Source organism: Lepisosteus platostomus, chromosome 5 (genome assembly GCF_059453375.1).
Source record: "Lepisosteus platostomus isolate fLepPlt1 chromosome 5, fLepPlt1.hap1, whole genome shotgun sequence".
NCBI classification, from domain to species: domain Eukaryota; kingdom Metazoa; phylum Chordata; class Actinopteri; order Semionotiformes; family Lepisosteidae; genus Lepisosteus; species Lepisosteus platostomus.
Window position 1 is genome coordinate 54,319,261 of NC_142615.1, and position 18,871 is coordinate 54,338,131.

General features: G+C 45.9%; 2 protein-coding genes and 1 pseudogene across 5 annotated transcripts in view; 1 reads left to right on the top strand and 2 right to left on the bottom strand.

The window, feature by feature from the left end:
- Nucleotides 1–18,871, bottom strand: part of LOC148669375 (antigen WC1.1-like) — a 590,051-nt gene that overhangs the window by 134,548 nt on the left and 436,632 nt on the right. The gene's annotated exons all lie outside the window — the stretch shown is intronic.
- Nucleotides 312–8,395, bottom strand: LOC148669396 (NACHT, LRR and PYD domains-containing protein 1b allele 2-like). Of its 4 annotated transcripts, XM_088632505.1 has the most exons (9): nt 7,723–8,395; nt 6,059–6,260; nt 5,178–5,248; nt 4,600–4,817; nt 3,572–3,816; nt 3,023–3,136; nt 2,413–2,560; nt 2,009–2,044; nt 312–1,012 (listed from the first exon to the last, which is right to left on the bottom strand). In XM_088632505.1, the coding sequence occupies exons 2-9, from the start codon at nt 6,080–6,082 to the stop codon at nt 738–740; spliced, it is 1,131 nt and encodes a 376-aa protein (XP_088488631.1). In that variant the 5' UTR covers nt 6,083–6,260; nt 7,723–8,395; the 3' UTR covers nt 312–737. The 4 variants fall into 4 exon arrangements, with proteins under 4 accessions (XP_088488631.1, XP_088488628.1, XP_088488627.1 ...); XM_088632504.1 differs by lacking the exons at nt 5,178–5,248; nt 6,059–6,260; nt 7,723–8,395 and adding an exon at nt 1,108–1,227 and having other exon boundaries at nt 874–1,009; nt 4,600–5,167; XM_088632502.1 differs by lacking the exons at nt 5,178–5,248; nt 6,059–6,260; nt 7,723–8,395 and having other exon boundaries at nt 312–1,009; nt 4,600–5,165.
- LOC148669397 (uncharacterized) lies at nt 14,860–17,149 on the top strand (annotated as a pseudogene).

The window sequence follows — 18,871 nt, forward strand, 5'->3', positions numbered from 1 at the left end:
ACTGTACTTTCTAGTTTGTGGGAGACTGCCTTCATTGACTGCAGCTGGTCAGCCTTTATCAGAGCTAGTTTTAAAAGGTGCTTAGGTGTAAAGAGTAGTTAAATGAGAGGCATTAAAGGTTTGCTCCTTGTCATTCAGAGTATCACAGACAGGACAGCAAGAAAATGTAGATTTGGCCTTTTCTGGTCTCCTGTTGTGAAAGTGCGAGAAGAGCTGAAGAGTTGAAGAGTGTGAGACAGGGAATTCCAATCGAATGAAACAGCCAAGTGATCAGAAAGATAAGAGTGAAACAAAAGACACATGTGCAGTGATTCAGACAAAGGTACTTTTTTGCGAGTGGGATTGATAACAAGCTGTGTGAGACCAACGCATTTCAACGTGGCTAGTTAAAAATGTCAAACTGTAGAATATAAATTGTATAGAAATCAAACTAATTTGAAACAGAATAACAAGTTAAAATATAATCCTAGGGTGTTTCCAGAGCCACTCCTGCTCTCTCTCTTGCCTGCTGGGGAGTATAGGCTGGTTTTTACATTGTGCTGTCCTCCCTCCTCCTGGTCAGTCGTCAGGGTCCGTGTTCAGCTGACCAGGGTGTTTGTACCTTCCTCCTGCTCGAACACAGGATGGGGTCCCTCCTCTCAGCTTTGGTGGCTCCACAGTCGACAGCGGGCCGGGTGGGAAAGGGTTTCCTGTAAAGGTTTGTTCACCTCAGACCCGCGACTCTCACAAAGAGGGTGTTATGAAAACTCCTGTCCCTTCAGGTCTGCCATCAAATAGAGATACTCCTTTGCCAAGATCCTCAGGAGCTCATCCTTCCTCCTGTCCCCAGAGGAGACCATGGGACCCAACAGCAGCTCCCTCATTTTCTCGGAAGGGGTACCTCTGGAGCAGATCGTACTGTACTCCTCGTGGGTGATGATGTTTTTTTGTAGCAGGCTGTCCAGGATGGGCTCCACCCTGGTGACCCTTCTGACCAGCTCTGTGTGGTGTCTGTCCACAAAGTGACCTCCTACTGGAGGAAGAGAGGCGACCACAAGAGTCACAGTTTATTAATTAGTCACAGCAAAATTAATCTATAATTGTCATCAGCTTCAGATATGATCTCACCCTCTTAAATAGACCGTGCTACTGTGGGCATTCCAAGTGACTCAACAGCAAGACAGCTACTTCTGAAAACACCAGACTCAGGATGGGTTGTGAATGACAGGCAGCTTAGCGACTTGCAGGCTGCAAATACAGCAGGATGTTGCCCAGTGGAATTATGGGTAGTGTAATTTGCCATGATAGCACAACATTTTTGAGTTGTGTAGACACATTCCAGCTGCTTCTCTTTACCCAGTTTCTGTTAACACACTCATACCCAGGTATGTTTCTGTTCGGAAGGTGGGAGATCATAAATCAAAAATAAAAATGCCATTATTTCTTATGGGAAAAAATCCACCCCGTTCTGAACCGAAGCCAAGTTCACTCAAAACCCACCCTAAACAACTAATACCATACAGACCATTACATAGTTCAGTGAATAATGCAGTTCTACTCAAATAAGCCAACTATAGCTGTAAAATAATTAATGATATTATATTTACATTTTTCATCCTTTCACTATAGATCGCTATCATAGTGATCGGCTAAAATGATGTGCATACTGTTGTTGATTATTATACTAAATAATCTTTTTCTCTTCCTTAAGACCATGAACAGCAACTACAAAACAAACACAAAAAAAACTGGACATGCAGGCAAGTAGGGCTCAGTAACAGCTATCGCTCCGGGAGTCAGTGGGCTAAAGTAGCAGAGGGTGATTTAACATGGGTTCCTCATGGCAGGAAGCTGTATCTTTCATGTGACAAGTCTTTGTTTTATTCAGAGAAAGTCATGCCCAAGACACTGACAACCGAGCTTTGTATAACTTGCATAACGCTTGTGCTCTTCAAGAAGCAGGCTGGATTGTGTTGAACGCTCACTAGTTCACACTCAGCTCCCCAAAGAGTTAGGAACTGAAACTCACCACGGGCTGTTGGAGGAGCCACTCCTTCTACAGCATCTGTGAAAGAAACGCAGAGCTTGAAGAAACTAAAACAGCTGAAAGTGAAGTTAGTTTTTTCCTCTATGTTTTAAACATTATCTGTGATAGGAGGCTGTTAAACTGCTTGGATTGAACAGGGCAGGATGACTTATTCACACACCAGACTCACGCAACACAACACACCAGACACACTCGCAATATACCAAACCTATTACACACCATATCCACTCAACAAAACACACCACACACTCACAATATACTATAACTATCATTGAATCACTACCCACTGAACACAACACAATACACACTTCACACACTCAATTGTAGGACCACGCTTATGGAAAAAAGGGTCATTTGTGGTCAATGACCCACCTGGAAGGTCCCACCTTCCAGCAGCACTTTCCCAGACCAGACTCTCAGTTCTTTACTCTCCGATCTAAACAGCTCCAGTTCCAGCTCCTTCACCTCCTTGGAAAGTATGACTTCAAAGGTCCTGTGGAAGTTAGGGTCGTAATCTAGGAAAAACAAGTGTTTCTGGAAAAGAAATAACATGCCTGATGTAAAATTCACACACATGTAAATCTCTATATGGGTCATAGGAACAGTCCATGATATATCTCCCCCTGTACTTGCAGTGGTCTCAATTAATTTTTTTAAAAACGTATTCAACTTTGAAAGAGTCTTTTCTTTGTGGTTCATGATAGGGAACATAGCAGCTCCAAAAATCTGTTGAATGTTAGTGCAACTCTCCAATGTCCAAGAAGTTTAAGATATTTGTGTTTGGATCAAGTTCACATGTCAGCCTCTGTGTTTTTGTACTGAAAAACATTTCATTACCGTTAATAGAAAGGAAAAAAAATTGTCCTGAAGTTCAATGTGGCCCCTAAAGTTTACAGGAGAAATGTGCAAAATGTTATCTTTGTGCTCAAGAGTGTCCTGTCCTGACAGATCAGTTGTGTTCGTGTGCAGAGTCATGTCTGCAGGTACAGAGCCTACCTTTGGCTGGACTGTCGATCCCTCTATCCCACATGATAGGCTGTATTCCGTTGACTCCAGGACACAGTTTGAAAAAGTGGGAATGAATTTGTACCCAGTGTACTTCGATTTCACCTTCGTAATGAACATGTGAAAGTGTCAGTCTTAATGGCAACATCAGGAGAGCTGACAATGTTTTACAGTTGTTATTTGAAGTCAATGGATTTGAGAAAGTACACTTTCTGACATTGTGTTTGATTTTTCAGTTAGAATCTTTAGACTCTACTGTTATATATACTGTATCCCTAAAAGGAGCTCCATGGGCTAAAACACCTTGTCTTGTTTGTAATTTTTCTTCTTTGCTTATGGACTCATTCCACACATCCCACTAGACAAAAGGACACCAGGAGGAATCCTTAGAAACGCTCACTGACAGACTGTAGAATAAAATGCTATCGAGTCTCTTTCTCCCTCTTCCAGACTGTTGAGGTAATAATTTATTTCTGTCTGGGATTGAAGATCAGGACATTAAAACGCTCCGTGTGTCTTTGAAGAGCTGCCTGGTCTCACCTCTTCCATGTTGACATTGGAGGACAGTAGCAGGACAATGAGCTTCTGCCTGGAAGATAGTTTCAGGAGCAACAGCAGCAGCTGACCTCTCACCTCCACTTTAAACCCAAGGATTTTCAGTACGATGGTGAAAGGAGAGAATCTATCCACTTTGACTTCAACATGGGAATCTGTCACTCCCGTGGGCTGAATGATTTCTGTATTTCCATCCAGTCTGTGGGCCACCTTCAGCTGAGCCCAGATATCTGTGACAAGGAGGAGACAGGAAAACCCCACATTAGACTCAGCTTCTTCATAAGACACAACCCCTTTCTGTCCAGAGAAGACTCAACTGTGTGTGATCTACCCCAGTGTGCAGTGGAGCCCCAGCTGTGACTGATCTACACCAGTGTGCAGTGGAGCCCCAGCTGTGTCTGATCTACCCCAGTGTGCAGTGGAGCCCCAGCTCTGTCTGATCTACACCAGTGTGCAGTGGAGCCCCAGCTGTGTCTGATCTACCCCAGTGTGCAGTGGAGCCCCAGCTGTGTGTGATCTACCCCAGTGTGCAGTGGAGCCCCAGCTGTGTGTGATCTACCCCAGTGTGCTGTGGAGCCCCAGCTCTGTCTGATCTACACCAGTGTGCCGTGGAGCCCCAGCTGTGTCTGATCTGCCCCCAGTGTGCAGTGGAGCCCCAGCTGTGTGTGATCTACCCCAGTGTGCAGTGGAGCCCCACCTGTGTCTGATCTACACCAGTGTGCAGTGGAGCCCCAGATGTGTGTGATGTACCCTAGTGTGCAGTGGAGCCCCAGCTCTGTGAGACTGTACCCCAGTGTGCAGTGGAGCCCCAGCTGTGTCTGATCTACCCCAGTGTGCAGTGGAGCCCCAGCTGTGTGTGATCTATCCCAGTGTGCAGTGGAGCCCCAGCTGTGTCTGATCTATCCCAGTGTGCAGTGGAGCCCCAGCTGTGTGTGATCTACCCCAATGTGCAGTGGAGCCCCAGCTGTGTGAGATCTACACCAGTGTGCAGTGGAGCCCCAGGTGTGTCTGACCTGGTGAGGTTTCAGAGTGGGGAAAGCAGACGAGCTCCAGCACATTACTGACGGGACAGTTGATGTTGTAGGTGGGGCTGACAGGCTGCAGGCTGCTGAGGAGGGAGGGCTCAGCTCTGAAAGGCTCAGTCCAGTACTGCACTTCGGCTGGCAAGGCCATGACAAACCTCAGGCCTGTGATACTGCACGCGTAGCAGCCTCTGCTGCTGAAAGCGAAACTGCAGAGAAAACCCGTGAGCTCCAACTGCACGTCAAGACCTCCGGACCAAGCAGAGACGTTGAACAAAGAAAAAGAGCCTTCATTGGGTGTAAGCAAAGATGGGAAAACAAAAGCCAGGAGAAAGGAGGAGGTGGGCAGGGGACAGGCAGAGTGGCCAATCAAGTGGTGCGAGGTTGAGAGAGGTGAGGGCAGGTGTGAAATGAAATCAGCAAACCAATATAGAGAATTAGAAGCAAACAACTCTGTAGACTTGTGGTCTGTGTAGACACCAGTGTGCATTTTCAGTTTCAGAAGGGAAACTTTACAAGGCGCTTTCCAGCACACAGAACAAACAGCAGACAGCACATTGCCTCTGTACCTGCATCTCACACAGCTCCCGTCAAGACTAGTCTGAGGACAGAAACTGGAGTGTGGAAGCACAGGAGGTGTCTGTGAGACAGAGTAGGAAGAAACATTGGCTACTGAGTATAAAACAATGGGTACAGAGAAGGGTCTGTACTGGACCACTGCTCTTCTTAATTATATATGTGATGTAGTTAGTGGAGTACCACAGGGGTCTGTACTGAACCACTGCTCTTAATTATATCAGTGATGGAATTAGTGGAGTACCACAGGGGTCTGTACTGGGACCATTGCCCTTAATTATATCATTGATGTAATTAGTGGAGTACCACAGGGGTCTGTACTGGGACCACTGCTCTTAATTATATCATTTATGTAATTAGTGGAGTACCACAGGGGTCTGTACTGGACCACTGCTCTTCTTAATTATATAATTGATATAACTCGTGGTGTACCACAGGGGTCTGTACTGGGACCGCTGCTGTTCTTAATTATATATGTGATGTAATTAGTGGAGTACCACAGGGTCTGTACTGGACCACTGCTCCTAATTATATCAGTGGTGTAATTAGTGGAGTACCACAGAGGTCTATACTGGACGACTGCTCTTAATTATATCAGTGGTGTAGTTAGTGGCTTACCACAGAGGTCTGTACTGGGACCACTGCTCTTAATTATATCAGTGATGTAATTAGTGGAGTACCACACGAGGCTGTACTGGACCACTGCTCTTCTGAAACAAGGTACTACATTACAAAAATTGTGGTGGGGATGTGGAACAAGCTGCACATCCATGTTGTTGAAGCCCATACCCTGGATTCTCTTAAGACAGAGAAAAATGATAGAGTGCTAAAAAATCGTTAGGAAATGGGTTTATCAGGATATATAAACACTTACCTTGACTGTGCCATCTTCAGACATAGCTACCCCAGCCTCAAATCCCGCAGTGTGAGATCGCTCAGTCTCAGGTACCCCGGACAGAGGCAACTCAGATGTCCAACTTGTGGAAACTGAGAACTGAGCAGTGACAGGAGTGAGATCTACCAGGGAGGACGATCACAGCACTTCAGTTGTGAGACAATATGTAAATTCCAATGACCTTGTAGGGAAAACCGGTTCAGGGACGCCAAATATGTAATGTAGTGGCTCTCTGAAGGCACCAGTTCTGTAGGGTTTGGGCATTTACTGAGACAATTATTAATTGTAGCAGTAAATCACAAAGTTGATTCTTTTGATGGCTTTAGAATCCAACCATGCGACATAACTCAAACAACGCGCACACACAGGTACTAATACACGAGGATACATTTATTAATACATAGAATATGCATGTAAAACTAACAGATCTTATCGAGAGGGTTATCAGAATACAAAAGATATATATTCAATCAGTTACAAAGTGTTATACATATCAAGAGGACATACGTTCAGTATATCATCCATTTAGACCGTTTCGTAAAGTGAACTTGGTTACAACTTCTACATTAGATACTCAAAACAAGTACATAACTCTTAGGAATTAAATTGATATCAACTGGTTGGGATAACAATTGAATTCTCGAGCTGTAATGCATTGAAGTTGAATACTCATCCAATCTTTGGGGATTCAGATCTCCTGCGGACTCAAAGAAACAGTTGCAGGCTGTTGCTGTCCAATCCGCGCTCTCTGGCTCCGTGCCAGGCTGTGCTGTGCGGCTTGCGACGGTGCGCTGCTGATGCTCACTGACCGGCTAGTTGGTGTTGTTTAACTAGCACAGTTTGTGCACAGGAGAAAAGATGACTGTGGGTCCTAGCAAGTCAGGAAGAGGACCGGTTCGTTCCTGATGAAGAGCTAGTTCTGAATAGTGATTCAGCTGTCCACAGTTCCGACCTGTTCAGGAGGCTTGCTGCTGGTTACTCTCTGGCAACCTCCACTCTAGACTCTTAGAACAAAGGAAAGTTCTGGCACTCGGACACACTGGCCGTTCCGTGGTTGTCTGGGCTGAGTTTCAGGATGGTCAGGAGGCGCGCTGCAAGAATGTCCTGCCCTTGGGAGCCTCCTGCTCCTGGGCCGTCCTGCCCTGGAATTCTCCTTTGAATTCCCTTTAGAATTGTTGAATCTGAATCTGAATCTGAATCTGAATCTGAATCTTGTCTGAATCTGAATCTGAATCTCCCAGGCTCTCTGTGTTGCCTGTTTTTACCTGGAAGAACTTCAGCTCATTGATTGGCTGAAAGTTCCATGGGCATCAGAGTCCCACGTGGGTTACTCGGCCCTACCAGTCCCTGATTGGTTGATCAAGGTGAGATATGAGTCACTTACTCCTGACACTTAGTAATGCAGTCCAGATGTCCAACTGGCACTCCCTAGACAGAAAGGCGCCAATGGGTGACCATTGATCATGATAGCCAGGCTTAGCTAAGTGCATCCCCCTTTGGGAGCTGTCCTTGGACCTTAAATCACCTTGCATGAATGGTTTCTCTGTGGCTGCACCACAGAGATGAACAGAGAAATGAGGCCTAATTTGGGAAAGCTCAGAAACACTTAATTCTGCCTTATTATTAAGCCTCGCCGCTACAACCTGCTCCTCTAAGACTCTGTCTGGGTGGGGGGGATCTGTCTGTAAGGTGTCTCTTTTATCATGTTTGCAACGTTTTCCATAGATACTTCATTTCATACCCTTTTTCCCCCCAAATGTCCTCTTGATCTCATCACCCCCCTGTCCTCGAACCCACCCAATCCTAGATGGCCAGTATCAGGGTTTCAACCCAGTAACTCTAGGCTGGCGGCAGGACCACAGGTTATGTTATGTAGTTTACAGTCATCTCCCAGAGTCACCTGGGAGCCGAGCAGTAGACAGCTCCATTTTTGCTACGTCAGGAGCCAACAACTTACCGGCTGCCAGTCACATGTGACTCTTTCGGCGGTAGTTACGGCAGCTGACTGGACCCTTTCTTGTAGTGTTGTCAGGCCAGTGGAGGTGTCGAACATTACATGATACGGCAGTCCTATTAATTGATGCCAACATTAATTCACCTAAGTAAATTATCTGGACTATGTGTGATCATCCTCCCCCTTCTATACTTGGCCCAAGGACAGCCATGTGGTTAAAGGGGAGCTGCTGTCCCAATTCTCAGACCAGTTATTACATCTCGGTAATAAAATATACTTACGATGCAGAACAACAAGTCGCCGTGTTGTTGCAAACTCGCATTCAAGATCCCACTGTAGCGGCAATGCTTGTTAATAAGACAGAATGAAGCGTTGGTATGCTTTCCTAAAGGAGGCCCCATCTCACCCTCCATCTCTGTGGTGCAGCCACAGAGAAAGTATTCATGCAGGCTGATTTAAGATGTTTTCTTTTGATAAGGAACAAGCTCCCAGACTGGGATGCACTTAGCTAAGCCTGGCTATCATGATCAATGGTCATCCATTGGCGCCTATCAGTCTAGGGAGTGCCGAATGGACATCTGGACTGCATTCCTAAGTGTCAAGAGTAAGTGACTTATATCTCACCTTGACCAACCAATCAGGGACTGGCAGGGCGTGGTAATACCACGTGGGTCTCCAATGCCCTCCAAACTCTCAACTAATCAGCACACATCTGGGTCTTGGTCAAAAAGGGAGCGCAAGCTCAGATCGGGGTTCTCCTTGGCCATTTTCGCGCATCCTCAGAGACAATCACGTGACAACTACTGTTGTCTGCAAAAGGACTTGGACTTTGTTCTAAGCGCGAGGCCGAGGATCCCGTACGTACTAAGAATTCTACCAACGTGAATGCTCCGCTTGATCAACGACAGCCTACAGTTGGACCGTCGTCGACAACCTGAATAGCTTATTCAGAAGCAGCGCTGGACCGGGAACGAACCAGCTTCTTCCCAGGCAAAAGAGTGACTTGTGAGGACTCGCAGTCACACTCTGTGCTTAGAGACTTTCTACTACCCAGCCGGACTGCTGGTAGATCCCCTCGGAGCAATGACTGCCCTGCACGATGCAGTCAGATTCCTCCGCCCATCCTACTCCGAGCTGCACCTTGACTGGTTGGCCGGTAGCCAGAAGACGCCGACACAATGCCCATTGGACAACCGCTGGAACAGAGGCTGCAACAGAGCCTGTCAGCTGGTTGGGTGTTCGTGCCGGGAAATTCCAAATCCAAACACAGTGGATAAGTAAACCCCATGTTCTACATTGCGTCTCGAGAATGTACAATTGTACCTCAACACAAGTTGTTATCAATTTAATTAATGAGTAATGTATTTACTTCCGAGTTTAGAGTAACAGTGGGTAATAACACTGATTAGCGATTTGGTAACCGAACGATATATATTGACATATATTCTCTGTTGTGTATCTCTTTGTGTTTGCATCTCTTCGAGATTATATACCTTGTATATTGATAACCCTCACAGTAAGGTCTGCCGCTCGTATCCAGGCAGAGTAGTATATGTTTGGTGCACAATTTATATTAATAAATGTATCTCGTGTATTGAACCAGTGTGTGTGCGTTGTTATGTAACGAACAGTTCTTTCCGGACCCTATGCGGACGACACAGTCCGACGGAGTGGGGGAAACACTAGGGAAACGTCATGCAGGAAAACGGGGCTGAAGACAGGGGGGCGTGTCCAAGGTGCGCTGGTGCACGGGGGAGGTGTGGCCGAGGCGAACAATCCAAAAGAGTAGTCCTTAGGGAATATCCAAAACATAAGGGTAAGTCCAAAACCAGGAGATCCGTCAGAACAAAAAATTAAAAACCACGAAGACCGGGTCGGAACCGGCGGACGGGGAACAGGAACGGGAACAGAGGTTTAAACCTTAACGGGACCAGGCGCTTCCAGGTCCCGGACTCGCACGATATGGAAATCAGATGCAGAGCCCGGATGAGCGTCAGCGCCTGGCTTTTAAGGTGGGCTGGGAATAGGGAGCAGGTGCATAGAATAAAGTCTTAAGTGAAAGGGCTGGAGCACCCTTAAGGAGGGGGAACTATAATCGTGACATGTTAGTTGTTCTGACGATTGATTTCCTAAAAGCCCCAACAAACAACCTTGTGATTACTGCTACAATTAATAATTGTCTCAGTAAACCCATCAAACCACTACAATGTACTGGAGTGTCCAGTCAGTGTGTCTGTATGAACCCCTCTCTCTCTCTGTCTTACAATGTTAGTGAATAGGGAGGACAAGTTAGGCCATGAATCAATTAAAAAAATGCATGTCGAATGTCTTATAACCCCTCTAACATTGACACAGGAGCAGGATTTGTGGCTGCTGAGGTTCAGAGCCTCACATTGTCTTACAAAAGTGCTCATCTGTGTGACAATGAACCCTTTCTCAGTCTGTTTGGGGGGTGGGGCTCAAGCTACTGTCTCCCTTCCTCAATTTAACATCTGATTCGTCCTCACTACCAGACAAGGCTGAAGAGCTCATGGATTTAAAATGAATATTTAACATGCTGTGATATGTAAATATAACTAATATAAATGTCAATATAATATACATACTCATGAGAAGTTATCATCAGTGAATGATTATAATTATAAAAATCTATTGTACATAGTGGCTTTAAAATCTTTGTATATACAGTTTCAGATTAAAACAAAGTTTTTGCATATTTTGTTCTTTATATATGGTTAAGTCGGGGAACCAGAAGAGCGGGTAGGGTTGTAACCCCGGCATCCTGGCCAAATTTCCCATTGGCCCTTACCCATCATGGTCTCCTAATAATCCCCCTCTCTGAACTGGCTCCATCCCTCTGCTCTCCTCCCCACTGAGAGCTGGTGTGTGGGGAGCGTTCTGGCGCACTATGGCTGCCGTCGCATCATCCAGGTGGGGGCTGCACACTGGTGGCGGTAGTGGGATTCCCCATCTGTGGAATTCACATCTCTAAAGATCTAACCTGGACTGTGAACACTGACTCTATCATGAAGAAGGCTCAGCAGTGTCTTTATTTCTTGAGGTGCCTCAAGCGATGGGGGATGCCAACACATGTGTTGGTGAACTTCTACCGCTGCACTATCGAGAGCGTCCTCACCAACGGGATCACCGTGTGGTATGGCAACACCTCTTCGCGAGAAAGAAAGGCACTGCAGAGAATGGTCAATATGGCCCAGAAGATCATCGTCTGCGGTCTCACCGAGATTAAACAGCTCTATGAGGACCGCTTCTGTGGTAGAATTCTGGCCATCACAGTGGACAGTCACCACCCCGGGCATGAGCTCTTCACCCCAATGCCCTCAGGCAAGAGATATAAGAGCATATGGACACTTACCACTAGATTCTTCAATAGCTTCTATCCACAAGCTGTGAGACTGGCGAACACATTTAGCCATCCCCCTTGGACCACACCTACACCATCACCATCTACCTCTTTATGATTTCTTATCTATTGCACATCTCCAGTCATTGTTTACACGTCTGTATTGTTTACATTCAAACTGTCTACATGTTTACTTGCACATTGTCTATTGTTTGTTTGTACATTGTCTTGATGCACTGTTTGCACTTTGTTTTGTTTTTTACACTTATTTTACAATCGAGAGACTTTCTGTAAGTAAGAATTCCATTGTACCAGTACCGGTTACATATGGCAATAAAGTTCAAGTTCAAGTTCCATTACCTGTAAAGCACTTTGAGTGGAGTGTCCAGAAAAGCGTTCTGTAAGTGTAAGCTATTATTATTATTATTATTATTATTATTATTATTATTATTATTATTATTAAAGAAGCAAGATCACAAAGGAAGTGACTTAATTCCAGCAAAACACATATAAATCAAGTACGCTTATAGCGAGGGCTTATTATATTATTACATTTTCTGAACGAGATGTCCCAACAACTTCTTAACAGAACAGATTATTGCTCACCACACAAATCACTTTTTTTTCCCCATTAACCACGCCTAATAAATGCTAAAACATCGCATTTTCTGTCACGCCCTCTGCAGCCAGAGGGAGCTCCTTCTCTATCCTGTCCCTTGTTTCCGGCCTGCAGTCCTTTCTGTCCCTCTCTTTCCCTTGGGCTATATATTTCCGGGTCTTGCACTCTGTCCTCGCTCAGCATTGACGTTCGGATGTCCTGAGACCCGCCTAGCACCAGGGCGCCCCACGTCTGCTCCCTGAGGGCATAGGTTTCTATACGGCATTCCTGAACTCTTTGCACTAATGAGCCCGGGCCTTTTTCCCGTCTCGCCGCTACGCATATGGGTCTTTTTCTGCTCTCCTGCTCCCCACAGTTAGTCCCTTTGGACATCCGTGACATTTTCACAGGAAAATTAGTTAAGTCTTCCCGGTCGCACAGAGACGAGCACATATCAAAAGGCAACATTCCGTTAAAACAGATACCAATGATGAAAAAAACAATCCAGTAAAAATCCAATAAATGTATAATCCTTGCTAATATTCCCAAAAAACATCTAAAGCGGACCACCATAACGAGCAGTTGACATCAGTGATGTGCAGTGTTTCTCTAATATAAGTACACATTTAAGTCGATGTTAGTCCGAACGACATGTTTTCAGCCCTGTTACTGTCTTGCAGATGTTTTCAGCACCATAACCCATTGCTACCTCACACAATAATAATCAACTTTATTTTATATAGTGCCTTTAAAGGTGGCATCTCAAATCATGGCTGCCTATTTCAAGAAATGCCCTGGGATTGTTAATGACCACAGAAAGTCAGGACCTCGGTTTAAGTCTCATCTGAAGGACAGTGCCTGTTTACAGTCCAGTGTCCCCCTCACTATACTGGGGCATTAGGACCCACACAGACCACACGCTGAGTGCCCCCTGCTGGCCCCACTAACACCTCCTCCAGCAGCAACCTTAGTTTTTCCCAGGAGATCTCCCCTCGAGGTACTGACCAGGCTCATACCTGCTGAGCTCTAGTGGGGGCTGCCAGTTGTGCTGCAGAGTGATATGCCTGCTGGTGTGAGTAACCTCTCCAAAGAGATGGTAAATGCAATTAGTGTTATACAGCAGATTCACACAGGAAAGTTCTAAGTTCCCATATTTGGAGTTGTTTTTTTCTTTCTACTATAGATTTCTTTGTAATTGACCACGTTCTTCTTAAGAAGCAATTTTATTTTATATAGACAAACAGAAGTAAGAGAACAGAAGATGTGAAATGAGCTGGACATTTTGCGGTTGTAGCATTCATGTCAAAAGGTCAATTCATATGCTTGAATTATCCTTTAATACTGTTGCTAAGCAAAAGGCATATGAGCAAAGGCAGATAGTTCACTGTATTATATACTTGATAAAAGATAAATGCTAAAATTCTTCCTCAGTTGCCAAACCAGCAAGGGAAGCAATAGGTGAAGACACTTTCAATGAATGACTTGTTGAAAACGGTGAGAATAGTTGTCTCTACCTTAAAGTAGCTTCCTAAGAAAGAAGAGTCTCTATTGGCCTTTTTTTATAGATCGTGTCACAACATTTGTCCCATTTTAGGTTTTTGTCAATTACCAGTCCCAGCAGCCCTATCACCCTGCCACTCACAGCTGGCAGCCTCCCCCACTGGAGCTCAGCACGTGTGAGCCTGGTCAGTACCTGGAGGGGAGACCACCTGGGAAAAACTAAGGTTGCTACTGGGTAAGGTGTTAGTGGGGCCAACACGGGGTGCTCACCCTACGGTCCATGTGGGTCCTAATGCCCCAGTATAGTGACGGGGACACTATACTGTAGACAGGCGCTGTACTTCGGATGAGACGTAAAACTGAGGCCCTGAAACTCTGTGGTCGTTAAAAATATAAAAACAGTAGTGTCATATAATACATACCTAATGTACGCACAGAAGATGGTAGTGTTAGCTAAATATAAAAAAAGTACACAACCACCTTTCACAAATATTTTACACGTCGGAGTCTGTAAAACCATCTGTAAAACCTTCGGATGAGATGTAAAACCGAGGTCCTGACCTTCTGTGGTCATTAACAATCCCAGGGTGTTTCTTGAAAAGAGTAGGGTGTAACCCCGACGTCCTGGCCAAATGTCCCATTGGCCCTTACCAATCATGGCCTTCTAATAACCCCCCTCTCTGAACTGGCTTCATTACACTGCTCCCCTCCCCACTGAGAGCTGCTGTGTGGGGAGCGTTCTGGCGCACTATGGCTGCCGTCGCATCATCCAGGTGGGGGCTGCACTTTGGTGGCGGTAGTGGGATTCCCCATGACCTGTAAAGCGCTCCGACGTGTAAAATATTTGTGAAAGGTGGTTGTGTACTCTTTTTTATATTTAGCTACCACTGCCATCTACTGTGCGTACATTAGGTGTGTATTACATGACACCACTGTTTTTATATTCAGCTACCAGAATTGCCCTTTAGATTTTCTGTATGGGTGTAAACCTGAAAGAGGCACGTTCACAAGCTGCAGTGTTATAATAAACTCTCTTTTCTTTGCACAGAGCTCCCCGCTGCAGAGGGGAAAGAGACTCTCGGGGGAACAGCACACAGAGAGCCGAAAGAGACAGACTGTGCCCGCGATGAACATAGATCCTGAGAGAGAGAGACACCTGGACCCTTAATAACTGGGGACTTTGCAGGCCAGTTTAATAATGTGCGTACGAAGGAAATTGCCGAGAGGTTTATTGAACTGGATTCTGTCTCTCCTCGTGGGCCCCAAGAGAATGAACTGGCTGTTTCGAATGCTGTAGATGAGAGACCCCGAATTACTTCCACTGGGGGTCATGAGGGAGAGAACGCAGGTCCGTTTGGGGGGAGAGAGCAGGATCGTCAGGGGGAGCGTTCGCAGAGTGAGAAACCCCAGTGAGGCCTGAGGAGCCAGGGGAGTCCTCTGAAGCCTGGCTCGGAGGGGTTGGACAAAAATTCATTGCAGCAGATACTGCGTTTATGTCAGTCCAACAATTCAAAAGAACACCAGCACCTTCACGCAGGAGAGAGACCATTCATCTGCGGTCAGTGCGGGACCAGTTTTATTTGCTCGAGTGACTTAAAAACCCACCAGCTCATGCACGCAGGAGAGAAACAGTTCAACAGCGGTCAGTTGTTCACGTGCAGTCAGTGCAAGAAGAGCTTTAGTACACCAAACCTGTTAAGAAGTCACCAACGCGTTCAAGCAGGAGAGAGACTGTTCGGCTGTAGTGAGTGTGGGAAGTCGTTTAATCATTTAGGATTCTTAGAAGAACACGAGCGTCTTCACACAAGAAAGAGACCATTGATCTGTAGTCAGTGTGGGCAGTCATTTCATTGTTTAAAAGCCTCAAAAAGGCACGAGCGTCTTCACACAAGAGAGAGACCATTAATCTGTAGTCAGTGTGGAAAGTTATTTAAATATTTAGGAAGCCTAAAAACTCATGAGCGTCTTCACACAGAAGAGAGACCATTCTTCGCCTGTAGTCCATGTAGGAAGTCATTTAAATATTTAGGAAGCTTAAAAACGCACGAGCGTCTTCACAAAGGAGAGAGACCGTTTATCTATAGTCAGTGTGGGAAGTCATTTCAATATTTAGGAAGCTTAAAAACACATGAGCGTCTTCACACGGGAGAGAGACCTTTCATCTGTGGTCAGTGCGGGAAGTCATTTAAAGTTTTAAGAGCCTTAAAAAGTCACGAGCTCTGTCACGCAGGAGAGAGATGGTTCATCTGTAGCCAGTGTGGGAAGGCATTTCATTGCTTAGAAAACCTGAGACTCCATGAGCACCTTCACCCTGGGGGGGAGAGACCATTCGTCTGTGGTCAGTGTGGGAAGTCATTTAAGACTTCAGAAAACTTAAAAACTCACGAGCATCGTCACGCAGAGGACGGACCACTAAACTGTAGTCAGCGTGGGAAGTCGTTTAATTGTTTAAAAGCCTTAAAGAGCCACGAGCGTCATCACACAGAAGAGAGGCCATTCGTTTGTAGTCAGTGTGGGAAGTCATTTTAAGTTTTAGGAGCCCTAAAGAGTCATGAGCTCCGTCACGCAGGAGAGAGACGGTTCATCTGTAGCCAGTGTGGGAAGACATTTCATTGTTTGGAAAACTTGAGACGCCAAGAGCGCCTTCACACGAGAAGGGAGAGATCACCCGTCTGTAGTCAGTGTGGGAAGGCATTTAAGACTTCAGGGAACTTAAGAACACACCAGTGGCTTCACACAGGAGAGAAACTGTTCGGGTGCATTGCGTGTGGGAAGAGTTTCTCCTGCTCGTCTACCTTAAAAAGGCATCTGCGCACTCACACGGGCACCGGAGAGAGACCATTCAGCTGAAGCGCGTGTGGGAAGAGCTTCCGTGCAGCGGGGGACTTAAAAGTCCAACAGCACCTTCACACGGGAGAGAGGCCATTCAGCTGCAGTCAGTGCGGGAGGAGTTTTACTCGGTTGGAGCACTTGAAAACCCATCAGCGCAACCACACGGGAGAGAGACCTTTCAGCTGCAATCAGTGCGGGAAGAGGTTCACTCGGTCAGGTAGTTTAAAAATGCACCTGTGCATCCACTCAGGAGAGAAGCCGTTCAGCTGCAGTCAGTGTGGGAAAAGCTTTACTATATCGATGCAGTTAAAATGCCACGAGAGGATTCACACAGAGGAGAAGCCCTTCAGCTGCAGTGAGTGTGGGAAGGCATTTAGGAAAGCAGTCTCCTTAAGAAGGCACCAACACATTCACACGAGAGAGAGCTATAGTTGCAGTCGGTGTGAGAAGGCCTTTAGTACATCAGAGAAACTGAAACAGCACCAGGTCCTTCACAGGGGCTACATATGCAGTCAGTGTGGGAAACATTTTACTCAGCCAGCACACTTAAAAGCCCACCAGGTCATTCACACAGGAGAGAAACCATTCAGCTGCAGTCAGTGTGGGAAGAGGTTTCGTGTGAAAAATAACCTTGGTAGACACCAGTTCGTTCACAAGAAGAGAGACCATTCATCCGGGAAGCGGATTAGATAGTCAAGGGGCCTAAAATCCACCCAAGAAAGAGAGTACATCAAGCCGGTTTAAAAAAAAAGTGCCAGCACCTTCATACAGGAAAGCCTTCTGTAGCCAGTGTGGGTTTTAGATCATCGAGCCACTTAAAAAGTTACCAAAGCAAGAAATTATTTTATGTTGCCAATAAGGTGTGCAATCCTAATAAAAATGGGTCAAAGAAATGTTGTGTCCTATGTTCATTTATTGTTTCTCGTCTTTTACATTCACACAGAACCTGTGATGTTTTATAACAAGGTCATATGGTGTTACTGAGCAGTAAAATCACTATGAGGTTTGTTAAATAATGCAATCTTATAATATTGCATCGTTACCCAAAATGGCTGAGGTGGGATCTCTGTTCTTTCCGTTACTGTTTTTTTTTGACGGTCTTGCGCGGAGCGTTCCGCACAGGAACTCGGACAGCGTTTGGATCGTCTTCCGGCTCGTCCAGCCTCCGGTGAGCGCTCGTGACTGGTGAACAGGGTGGGGGGAGTATCGTCATCCTGGAAGATTCCCTGCCCGTCACGCCCGAAACGCTTCACGTTAGAATGAACTTGGTTCCCCCAGCATGCCCTTGTATGTCCTGGTCTTGGCCTTGTCCACTAAGGGGTCGGATAGACCCCCCAGCGTAACATGAGGTGGGGCTGCACATTGGTGGTGGTAGTGGGATTCCCCATTACCTGTAAAGCGCTTTGAGTGGAGCGTCCAGAAAAGCACTATATAAGTGTAAGCAATTATTAATTATTATTAAAAGTCCAGTAAGACGAAATGAGGGGAGGAAAAAAATGTTCCTCGTCTTTCTGGGCCCTCTAGAGGTGACGATCAGAACCGCAGGATGAGGGATTCCTCTGCTCCGTCATATAAATCTACCAATTGTCCGATTAAGTCCTGCGGCGGAGCCGTTGGCTCGGTGGCTCAGGATCTGCGCCTGTGGCTGGAGGGTTTGCCGGTTCAAATCCCGCGGCCAGCAGAGGAATCCTACTCCGTTGGGGCCCCCCCTGAGCGAGGCCCTGAACCCCAGCTGCTCCAGGTGGCACTGTACAATGGCGGACTCTGCGCTCTGACCCCCAGCTTCTCTCTCCCTGTCTGTGTGTCTCCTGGAGAGCAAGCTGGGGTCTGCAAAAAGACAAATTCCTAATGGAAGAAATTGTATAGGGTTAATAAAATGATGTTATTATTATTATTGAACCCTCCGACTGTGACTCTCTCACCTGCCGAGATGGTCTCAGGGCTCTGGTCTCATACAGGGCACAGTCACAGCACGCAGTACATTTCGGCAGGTAAGAGAGTGTGGAACACTCCATGCAGACTGTCCGTGAAAAGCAGTAACAGAAAGAAAAAACAAATCCCACCTCCGCTGTTGTGGGTAACGATGCAGTAGTACAATATTGCATTATTCCGCAATCTCCCAGTAATGCCACTTCATTGCCATATAACACACTATCGCCTTATAATAAGACAGCCGCATTTTGACATCTGCGAACATAAAAGAGAAAAAGAAATTAACACATGGCACAAACAGTTATTTGACCCATTTTTATTAAGAGGAGGGCGGCAGGTAACGTGGACCTCACGGCGACTGGCAAAATAAAATCAGTTTTTTTATCAAGATTTAATACATCTTGCACGACCGAGCCACGTTATGCGATGCGTAGCTTTCTCGAAGTAATGGAAGAAAACTAGGAAGAAAAGTTAAAATAATTACAGCATAAAAGGTAAAACTACTATACAAACAAGAAACACGTCTAAAATGATATAAACCCAAGAGACGCATACATTTGAAAGACGAGACATTTTCGACATCAGGAAAAGCGAAATTGGTGCCTTTTATTTGAA

What these genes read in the sequence shown, in the direction of transcription:
- LOC148669396 (XM_088632501.1), bottom strand. Translation starts at nt 5,098, where the DNA reads ATGCACACTGGTGTCTACACAGACCACAAGTCTACAGAGTTGTTTGCT. An exon ending in CCACTCTGAAACCTCACCAG is followed by an intron (nt 3,817 to 4,599) that starts GTCAGACACACC and finishes TCCTTGTCACAG; the next exon opens with ATATCTGGGCTCAGCTGAAG. An exon ending in TGGGAAAGTGCTGCTGGAAG is followed by an intron (nt 2,045 to 2,412) that starts GTGGGACCTTCC and finishes TTTCTTTCACAG; the next exon opens with ATGCTGTAGAAGGAGTGGCT.